The 11,868-nt window shown below is 28.8% G+C and overlaps 1 protein-coding gene across 1 annotated transcript; it reads left to right on the forward strand.

Annotated features, from left to right (window-relative positions):
* Positions 1–1,975: 1,975 nt before the first annotated feature.
* Positions 1,976–9,413, forward strand: LOC116774826 (facilitated trehalose transporter Tret1-like). The gene is made up of 7 exons (XM_032667598.2): positions 1,976–2,167; positions 6,482–6,637; positions 7,253–7,455; positions 7,791–7,977; positions 8,081–8,460; positions 8,554–8,668; positions 8,820–9,413. The coding sequence occupies exons 1-7, from the start codon at positions 2,113–2,115 to the stop codon at positions 9,131–9,133; spliced, it is 1,410 nt and encodes a 469-aa protein (XP_032523489.2). The 5' UTR covers positions 1,976–2,112; the 3' UTR covers positions 9,134–9,413.
* Positions 9,414–11,868: the final 2,455 nt, after the last annotated feature.

Genomic DNA, 11,868 nt, shown 5'->3' on the forward strand with positions numbered 1-11,868 from the left:
TCCACGGTTCCGTCTACCTCTATACCAAAATTCATCCAAATCGGTTCAGTGGTTTAAGCGTAGAAAGGTAATAAAAAGATAGACAGACTTACTTTCACTTTTATAACATTAGTAGTGATTTGGCCAAATAAAATAGATATCATCAGTTCCTAGAAATTATTCAAAGATTTTTTTAAGTTATATCAATAAATTAAAACAAATTATTTTTGTTTAGTCTATTTTTCGTAGACACTGCTCTTCAATTTATCTTTTGTTATCTATTGTTAGAGCTTAAAGTAAACATATTTTGAATATTATTAAAAAGTAAAGCAAAATGAGTGTATATATAGCATAAAATATATGGTTCAATATTAGTGGCCTTAGTTGTGCTAAGCTTCGTTGCAATTGAAGACTACCTAATTACTTCCTCTGTACAATGGAAATCATCTAAGTATGACGTTACTAGATAGCACATAATCACGTCTGCCTCATTATAAAGTAACAAACGACTATTAAAACTGTCTATTAAAATTTTATTGTTATTTTTACCAGATTTTTTACTGGTTATCATCGGTATTGTAATCATAGAGAAATATATCAAGTGTAATAAAACAATAAATATGGTAACCAACTCAGAGCGACGTGTATAGTAAGGACACGTCAAAACTTCATGCAAAATACATTTACTAAACATGTTCTTAAAAGAATTATAAAGAATCCCAGGATAAATTAAAGCCTATGTTTATTCTGATATCTGGGCTATATAACTGTGAAAATTCATCAATATTCGTTAAGCAGTATTTGCCAGACAGAGCAATGAACATTGAACAGCCGTTTAGAACAATAACATTAGCAGATCCTTACAAAACTTTTGCATTTATATTAGTAAGATTTAAAATAATAAGAATGTAAAGAAAAAATCTCTAAGCTTTTATGGAAAAACAAATAAATCTTAATTTCTATACAACTAAATAGAATTGAGGAATAGCACATTGCAGTACAGTAATAAAGTCACTACCGTTGAATTTAAGTTTTTATATTCAGTTATATAATTTTCTACAACTTTAATGAGCGAAACTAGTATTTTTCGGATTTACTACGCGGATTTTATTATTTAAAAAACTACATACTCCCGACGTTTCGGTTACTTTTCAGCAACCGTGATCACGGGCACTCGAGATGTGAATGCCATTCATTCGCGTAGTATATCCGTAAAATATTAGTTTCATTTAAATGAATAAAACTCGCGAAAGTCTTAGATCTCGTTATATGTTAAGCTAGGTAAATATTTTAATACTGATTTAAATATACTCTGACATTTCAAAATATTTTTATGGAAAGTGTGTATTCACTACAGCAAGAGTATTCTCATATATTCAGCAGGTGTCAGTAAATGAAGTCAATGTGAAAAATATGTCAATTGACAGTTGCATAGTTATTTTTTATAACATTTTATAGTAATGTTATGACAGTTTCAATCTCCACTTTCGTGTCCGGGAAAACAATTGTCCTCTCGCCTTGATAGTATAACCGGTACTGTTATACGAAGGAAACATAAAAGATATTAATGAAAATTATATTTATGCTTTGGTGTTATCAGATAAAGCGAGTTTTAATTTTTATTTTTATACCCATATGTATTTATACAAGTGCTCCATCTTAAAATTTTAATCAATAACTACTATGATTTTATTTTATCTGTATTCATTACGTTTACAGTATTAAAGACATGTACATATATGAATAACTAATACAATTTACACATATATATAACACATATTTATTATTATTATATATGCGTAAATGATTATAATCTAAGAATTAACATTCTGTTTTATACGTGTTCTTGATATACTTAGTTCGAAGTTTTGCTTCATAGTATAGTAATTATTTAAAACATTGATAGATGATTATATAAGGAAGATTATTATATATATATTTACATAAATATTTGGTACAGCACACAAAAATATCTGTCAACGGAAGATGTGATCGCTGGCGAGCGAGTTTATCTTATAATTACGCTGTCAGGTTTCTGTTCCATTTGATCACAGGATGTCGTGACAACAGCAACTCGCCTCAGTGTCGTACGGAAAGTGTTCGCATTGGTTCAAATAAATACTTACAGCAAAAATGAAAATCGTGCTATCACCGGTTGTAGTACGGCAATATTTGATAGCGACAGTCGGTAAATATTTTTACTTTTTATTCATAAAAAAATCTAACTAAATCTATTGGAATATTTGCATTAAACTAATTTAAATATTTTTAATATATTTATTAGGATTTCACATATACTTTATAAATATGTAATAGAAATGAGATCATTATTTACATTGTTTAACGTTGTATTATCATACACTGTTTAACTATATTTAAACAGAAAATACATCAGTTACAAGACAAAAAAAAAATACGTTTATAAGGAACAAAATATTAGACACATGTTATTAGCTTCTCAAAATCATCAATCATTCAGAATCCTATTAAAGTAAATTTTAAATATAAAGAAATATACAGACCGAAAACTAATGGAAATATCTTGAAAGCGTATCGAGAAAAAAACTTAATTTCTTCCTTTATAATGCTAATTACAGTTATTATCTTCTTTTGCTATAATTAATAGGAAAATGTGGATGTCCAATATTTGCCTCATTTAACTGTCTAAGGATAAATTAAACGCTCGACGGTAGATAACAAAATACCTGTTATTCGGTGTATTACTATTCAAATTTAATGTGAGTTTAAAAACAGACAACAGTAAAATTTGAAACAATTAATTATTTTGTTTAAATTAAATTGATTATATATATATATATGCATTGTAATTGCAATAAAAATTGTATTATTTAAGTACATTAATATTTCTAATTGTATTCATCATAGACAACAGAAAGAAATATAAAAACAAATCCTTATTATATATTGCACTATTCTGTATTTTTTTTTTAATATTAAATCTTTGTTATACAATAAAAAATAATACATTTTCACGTCAATGAGTAATTTGTAATTATGACATAATTTTTTCTACAACTGTCTCGTCGAACAAATACACAGTCCATCTCGTTTAGCTTTTGTTATAAAAAATAAAATATCGTAAAATCATTAACTTTTATACACTGAAAATATGTTTAGGTTTTCATAATCACGCATCTCAATTGGTTCACATGTTTGACGTTACCGTATTTATATTGAGATATGTCAAAACATATTATTTAAAAAATCTGTTTTGACATATCTCGATGAAGCATGACATATATGTTGTCAGCATATCAACAAAGACCGTCGCTTAACCTGTATAATAAATATATATGTTTTTTCTTAAGTAAAAATCAATAATAATTTTAGTGAAATTAGACAGACAGAATCTATTTCTGTTATACCTTTGCTATCATTGAGGTGTAAATTTTTCACTTTTTCAATGGCCTTAGTTGGATAAAATATAATTATCTTTTATCAACTGACTATGGACATGACCTCGATAGTTGAGAGTTGTGGACTGCGTTCTAGTACAACAACATTGTATTTGTGTTTAACGTAAGATACAACTTAATCTCAATACAAAAACACACTTCATTTATCTGAGTTCTGCTGAAGTCAGTTGAATTTCAAATACCTTTAATAATAAAAATAATATTAAAATTTTAATTATGATTATATAAAAAAAAACATTTTTAACAACCAATTCATGTGAAAATAAACAGAACCTATTCTAAACAGCAAAAATAAACGCCAGATACAAATAATTACATACTTATGTTCTAGAAAAACTGTCAGCAAAACGGCCATGTGCCAATTGCCTGCCGTTTATCTGTAGTAGAAATTAAGTATGTGTAATAAAAAATATAATAATATAATAATATAAAGATTATAATTTGAGTTACTCCTCGGCTTCCGCTACATGAAATTGCAATGCTATATATCTATCAAGTACCAAAACTTCTCCAAATCATTTTCATTGCCTTTGCTAGATTAATTTCCAAACATGGGCACTTTCAAACACTTTTAAATTCAGTATTCATACTATAAAGTGAATTTTACTGACATTTAATTACATAAAATATATTTTTTTCTTTTTGCAAACACTTGCATGTGATTTATCTTAGAAAATATAACTCAAAATTGTAACAATTATGTATTACTTGTAAGTATGAGAAATATACATTTAATTACGTATTCCACGTGTATTTGTTTACTACTTTAAATGTCTTATAATAATATCGATATGATTGATCAACGTGACAAACTAACTATATAAGCTTAGTTGTATATGCATGTTCTCTCAATAATAGCAGAAACTTAATAGATTATTATGATTTTTTAATATGAATTAAAAAATAAAACGAATTAAATATAATATAAGTGTAAACCGATATCTAGATTGATGAAAACACTCTCTCACTCTCCTCTCCTCTCTCTCTCGACATCTCCAAAATATTTTAGTTAAATGCCTAAAGAAAGTTTTAGAATTCTAAGTATTTACAAATATGCTCTCTCAATATTTATCTTATATAAACTATATCGACTTTCATCACTTTCTAGATCTAAAAATAATATTCTATGTAAACTCATGTTAAAAAACGTCGAGGATATTCAGACTAGCAATTATTCCCAAGTCTGGCTATTAGACGAAATCTCATAGTTGTTTTAATATTTTTTATTACTGAACCAAATAACGTTATATTCTGCCTACCGTCCAACAAGAAACTGATTTAAAAAATTATATAAATACACAGAAATAAGGAATTAACATATATAAATTACAATCAAGCCAAGCCACGGTTAAAAGTTATCAAAACTAACGCTTACGTAAATTTAACTATCTGTTTGACGTTGGCTAAGCAATATTTAATGATCTATATGTAATTGTTTACTATTCTTTCCTGTGCGTTAATCCCTAAACAGTGCATTGTTAACAATTCAATTCGGTTAATATTTTAGCTTCAGCCGCGTGAGTCATGACCACAATCAATCCATTGTCATGTTGCCATTAAAATTTAATGGAATAGAATTTTTTATTCATAAAATTCCTCATTTTATTTAGTTTAAAATGTTGCTATACTTAATGATATCTAAGACTTTTCGCGAATATTCATTAAGTTAAAACTAATGTTTCTCGGATTTACTACGCGAATTTTATTATTTTAAAAACTCCCATTAATTCTAATAAGGAAAGTGAGAATATAACATTGATATTATCTATACATTAATTTCTTTTATAATAAATAATAAGTTTAACATCATGTTCCTTTTAAATTAAACTTATATTTTTCGCATTATCCTCTCGTCTGCCCGTGATCACGGTTGCTGGAAAGTAGACGAAACGTCGGGAGGATGTAGTTTTTAAAATAATAAAATTCGCGTAGTAAATACGAATAACATTAGTTTTATTTTGTCACTTTACTATTTTTATAAAACTCACTTTCTTCTAGTATCCTTATTATATTTGTGTTATAATTATAATTATTTGTCGTTTGAAAGTTTTTGTTTTCAGATTATTTTTTATTAATATTGGACATAAAATTAAAGAAGCTCAAAAAATATCGGTAGATATATTGTACAAGTAATTCCATACTTCTGAAGCATTACAAAATCATCAATTTATATGTTTGTGTTTTATAGCTACGTCTCCGATAACACGAGCGTTACCTGACAAATATTTAATTATATATATGTCTTATATATTCTAAAGAAAAAAATATGTTTCTATCTTTTCATTTAGCATAGATAATTTTAAATATACTTAGGTATATAGATTACAAAACAACGTGTCCCGAAACGCATTTTTTGTAATAAAACATACCTAACTTGTTACCGTAAAACTACGCATAACGATATAGCAAAATGGAGAGGCCATCTGATTGTTAAATAAAAAGTTAGGTATAGCATAAAATATACTAAGTATGTATTAAGTTTAATATATATTTTTATAATGACAATGAATCCATCGTTATGTTCCGTCTCAATACACAATGACAAGTGTGCAAATAGTTCAAATTAACATTAGATACCAATAATAATACGGCTATTATACAACTCTATCCAAGTACTTGTTCATATCTTATCGTCAACAATGCTTAACAATATTGTATTCAACTTTAAACAAACACACTTATCACTTTACATGTGTGTTCAGCCGTAATGACAACAAGATCAATTATAATTACCTTAATTTGTAATGCTTTGGTTTTTGCCATGAGTTATGCGTTGTACAGAGCGGATTGGCTAACATTAACTATTGTCCTTGGCTCTAACCTTGGCCTTTATTATATCTACAAAAATATTATTCGGTAAGACAACGATTTAAAATACGCCGACTGCCGCTCAAACTTCCCATACTTATGAAATTCATAGAATGCTTATAATATTAACCTTGTCTATCTTGATAAAGAGAAACTTTTGTTTGTTTGTAAGATGCTTTAAATTTAAGAAAAAATATAATTGAGATGATATTATAAAGTAAATGGAAATGTTTTATATGTGAAAATAATTGTTACAGTAAATTTCGGATCGCTAACCACGGGTATTAGCTTGTTCTGGGCCTCGCCGATGCTCGTGAAACTCCGTAACGGAACCGATACCCCATTGTCGAGACCCATTACGGAAGAGGAAGGATCATGGATTGTATCTGGAGGCTACTTGGCTGCTGTTGGAAGTAAGCTAATTTAGATGATCTTAATACCTGGTTTGATTTCACTATATTAGCTTCTGAGAACGGTTTTGAACACCACGCAAATTCTATCTGATTCGACTAGGTAAACATCATGAAAGCGTAGTAACAAACACGCTGAGGGTGTCGTACTAACATAGAAACTCGTTTCTCTGTTTCCACACCAGGTGCTAGCATAGGTCTTTTAATATATATATAGGATTTATTACAAATTCATTATTTTAAAGACAGGACGCCAGCCTCGCTGACGTCACTTACGTCACTTGTTTCACTACGTTCCAGATATTTTAAAATGAAACTTCAATTCTTCTAAATGTTCTTGTATTTCTCGAAGGTTCTTCATAATCACATCCTTTATGATCCGCACTCGCAGAACTCTGCAGTCTGCTGTCGTGCGTCCAGACGTCATATTTATACCAGAATTCAAACATAGTTCTATTCTCTTTGATTTCGTTTTATTTTTAACAATAGTAACGACGACCAATAAGTTGTTATAATAATTGATGACAGCCTTGAGTTATTTTCTATTGCATCCGTCATTGAATCTGCTTGCGCCGATATATACAAGATTGGGACAGTGATTATAATTGAATGTTTCAGCAACACTGCTAGGTGGAATACTTATCGACAAAATCGGCCGCAAATACTGCATTATTTTAGTAACAATACCAAGAATTTGCGCTTCTATTTGGACAATATTCGTGACTGAAGTGTGGATGTTGATCTTGTGTCGAACCGTTATGATTTTCACTGACTCTTTCATCTTCATTGTTGTTCCGATGTATGTGTCCGAAATCGCCTCTGTAAGTATATTTTTTTACATTTTTACTGTTTTACATCTTATTGTAATAGATATAACAAAATGATATAAAAATGTCTACAAATAAAATAAAATTTTATAGTTTTCTCCACATATATTTCAATAAAAACTATTTATTAATAGTGACCATGTCATTGATCTAACGAAAATTGAAATCTTATTTTGTTTCAGACGTGTATCATAATATGTTCATAATTTGAAGTAAAATATAATGATAAATATTTTATAACCGTACATAAAACAGCGATGAAGAAGTAGAGGTTTTATGTGTTAAAGAAATCAATAATCTTGTTTTATAGCAGACATGTTATGTTTTAGAAAGAACATCGTGGAGCTCTCGGGACCTTTCTGCACATTGTTTCATGTTTAGGAATTGTGATAACGCTGGGCGTGGGACCATTTCTGTCTTATGTAGAACTCAACGCTTTCCTGGCAATTACTATTATCGTAACATTTTTACCTGTACCATTCTTGCCAGATTCACCTATCTATTTATATTCCAAAGGTAAAAAAAAAAACATTTTAAAGCAATGCGTGCTGCGTTTTACCAATTATTTCGATATAGGTTAAAAATTAGAATGTTTCGAATTATAAAAATATTTTCCCAGGTCGTATAGACGAGGCTATAAATGTCCTATCAAAAGTTCGAGAATCAGACGCAATTATTAAACAGGAGCTAGAGGATTATAGATCCAGCAAACAAATCAAAGTCAACAAGATGGCATTGATAAGAGACAGGACGTTTTTAAAATCACTTTCCTTAGGTATTCTAGTCTGTGCTGGAGCTAACATGATAGGATACAGCGCAATATCGTTTTATTTGCAAACCATATTTGAATCGACCAATACAAGCGTTGCCCCAGAAATCGCATCATTAGTTATTGGTTGCATTCAGCTACTTGCTGCCTTATGTACAACAATCTTTACAAAAATTTTTGGGCGACGGCCTATTTTGATATATTCGCTCCTCGGTATGTTTGTTGGTATGGTGAGTAACGAACAATAATATTTTGAAATACCGACTGTTTGTAATTATTTTTTTATGTATTTAAATAACATATCATAAACGTCTCTATTTTAGCTTGGATTGGGAATCTTTTTCACGTTCAGCACCAAAGAAGGCTACGTGATTACTGGGTTTCTGAATTATCTTCCTATTATATCGATGATATTATGTACATACAACTTTAATGTTGGTGAGTGTCTGGGAAGTCGATTAATAGTATTGGAATAAAATATAGGTCTTTAAAAATAAACTTCGTTTTGCTTCATGCAATGATGAGAAAAATTGTTTAAATAATTAATTTTAATTGCTCTGGTAAAAAAAATTTCGTTTTCTATTTTCAGGTATCGGATGTCTACTTCTTGTAGTAACAGCTGAGTTATTCGACGGAACAGCAAGGGCGTTTGGTTATTCAATATGCCTGACATCGAGTTTATTTTTAGCATTCTTATCTTCAAAATATTTCGTACAATTCACATCAGTGCTTGGACCTTCGGCAACTTATTGGTTTTTCAGTGCAATGTGTTTACTTGTTTGTATTCTAATAGCTTTATTTCTACCGGAAACCAAAGGAAAAACATTTAATGAAATACAAGTTTCTCTGGGTAGTCAAAGATTAGTGGATGAGCCTGGAACTAGTCAAATACAAAAGTTTTAAGACCATATATCTACTTTTAAAAGCCTCAGAAGCTACTATGGATAGAGGGAGAACTAAAATGAAAGTTGAACTAAATAAAAAAAAATTAAATATATTTTAAAAGAGGCCATAATGTTTTAATCGTTATTTATTTAAAAGAAAATTGAAACAATTTTTTATTTGCCTACAGTTAAGTGTATTGTTTAAGAACGATTTTCAAAGTTAAAATATGTAACATTTAAAAAGGGTCCTACTTAGTATAAGGAGGATATAACTATTTATTACATCATATTGTTATATAGCATTGCGTTTTTTTTTATTGTCTGACATATAAAGTACCTCATCCCCACCAAACACATAATCTATGTACCTCTTGTTTCACGTAACAATTTTATATCCTTAAATATCATATTAAATCTGTTCTTCATAAACTATCTAATGCTATCTTAACATTTTTATCAGCAATCAATCGTCAATAAATCAATGTAGAGAATAATCACCTATTTATATATTTAGGTAACATCTTAAACCTACATTTAGGTACGTAATTTTTTGTTTCTCAAGTTTAAATTAAGTCACATTGAGATTGCGATTAGATATTACATTGTTCACTTAAGATACCATATGTGTTCGATAAAATACGATCGATTTAGGAGTAAAGTTAAATAAAAGAGAATTCTTTTCAACAAGAAACGCCTTTTAACACGAAAGTTAGATAAAAGGAGTATAAAAAATGAAAGCTGGAAGGATTATAAAGTAGTATAGAAGAGCGCCAAAAATTTTTGAATGCCTTAAATAATAATAAAGAAATTGATTCAATGATTTGCTGAGTAAAGATATCTAAGATCTTGGCGAGCATCCATTTAAATGTAGCTAGGGTTTATTATTGTATAACTACATAATCCCGACATTTTAGTTCTTTTGCCACGACCGTGATTACGTGCAGAGGGGATAAATATTAAAATGAAGTGATAAAGGTTTTTACTTTATTATTATTTTTTATCATCTTTATTTTCTTTATTAAAACAATTCCTCGCTGCAATATAATCTTTTATTTTCGATAATTTTTTAATATTAAATTTTATTTTTGAAAAACGAATGCAGCATAAAAAAATAATAATATAAATTTAAATGTGTAAAATTCAGTTTGTTTGTAGGTAAATATTTTTAAAAATTATCGCTAAGGTATATATTTTTGCAGAATATAAATTTAAATTTATGTGTAATCTAGAAGTTTTTCAATCTTTCAAACTATATTTTAATTATGACATCATCTTTTAAGGCTTATCGGACAATCGAATACAAAAACCTGTATAAATATATAGAGTCGTATTTCGTTCGATGTAACTTTGAAAAATGCTGAAGCGAAATACTTGGCCTTTATAGTATTTGTCTCTTATAAACTAGCAGAGTTATTAGTTAGATTATCTAAAAGATAAAGTAGAAAAAAAGATCCATACAAAATTTTCATAAGTTTCGTAACTTATGACACTCAACCGAAAAATTTAAGAAAACATTCAAAATAAAGGCTTCGAATCAACAACATACATACGTTCAGAATAATTGGATATTTACTATCTTTATATTCAGACTTTAGATTCTAAACTTCGCTAGTCATATAGTTTAACAAAAAAATTTAATAACAATTCTCAATAGTTACCATTAAACTTGTTTTTAATATACAAAATAAATAACATTTAAGTTTCTAGGACGCTGTGTCTATTAGTAATCAGTATTACTTATTTAATTCAAATTGGCTAGAAAACCTATTGCGTATTAAATATTATAATATTTTGAATTATGTAACAATTAAAACAATAGACATGTTATGTGTTGCGTTATACCAGCATGTTATATACTCACAAGTAACGGAAAATCCAACTCTCGAAAAGGATTGACTAATACGAATAAATGTATTTTAATTGAATTGCTTTTAACTATAATATTAAGTAATATAATTTTTATATTCAGAGTTTACGGGTACGTTCAAGTTGTCGTATGTAGGAATTTTTTGTTTTATGTCAAAGATAGCAAACGAATAGACGGCCTTCTTGATGGGAACTAGTCATCGTCTCCCGTTGACATCTGCAACTTAAAACGAAGACGAAGGAGACGTTGAGGATGCGTTGCCAGCCTTGGTCTTGGAGGAAGGAGGAATGGGTGGGAATAGGGAGATGGCAGGAAAGTGTGGGAACAGGCTAAGGGCAACCGGCTCTCTCACTCATCGGACGAAACGCAGCCATTCAAGACTACTTTACGCCGATCTGTTGTAAGAAGGTGTTCTATTGTAATATGAAAGCCCTGATTCGCTTTTCTTTTTAATACAATAATTTTTCATACGCCTGTAATCTTTCGAATATACCGACATGTCAAATGTAATCATAATTAATATTTTAAGGACAAAAGTCAAAGTAAACGGGAATGGTAGGAAATCAGTTAAAATAAATAATTTATCAACAGTAATTTAATCAATGTATTCTGATTTAAAAAACAACAAGGCAGATTCTACATTAACATGTTTTTTTGCGGCAAAGAGTAAAACACATCCTTAGAGTAACTTTGCGCCCTTCAAACTAATTTAAAATTTCAAGATACAAAAATGAGACCGTTGCCAAATCATTGAAAGTATAAATATAAATATTTTTAATAATTTCTATACTATATAAATGTAATTATACGTTGCTATGTATTATAATGTTTGAATAAATACAAAAACTTGTAAGTTTTTTGATTTTCAATCCAACTGTTAGACAGGA

Source organism: Danaus plexippus, chromosome 23 (genome assembly GCF_018135715.1).
Source record: "Danaus plexippus chromosome 23, MEX_DaPlex, whole genome shotgun sequence".
Classification (NCBI taxonomy): Eukaryota; Metazoa; Arthropoda; class Insecta; order Lepidoptera; family Nymphalidae; genus Danaus; species Danaus plexippus.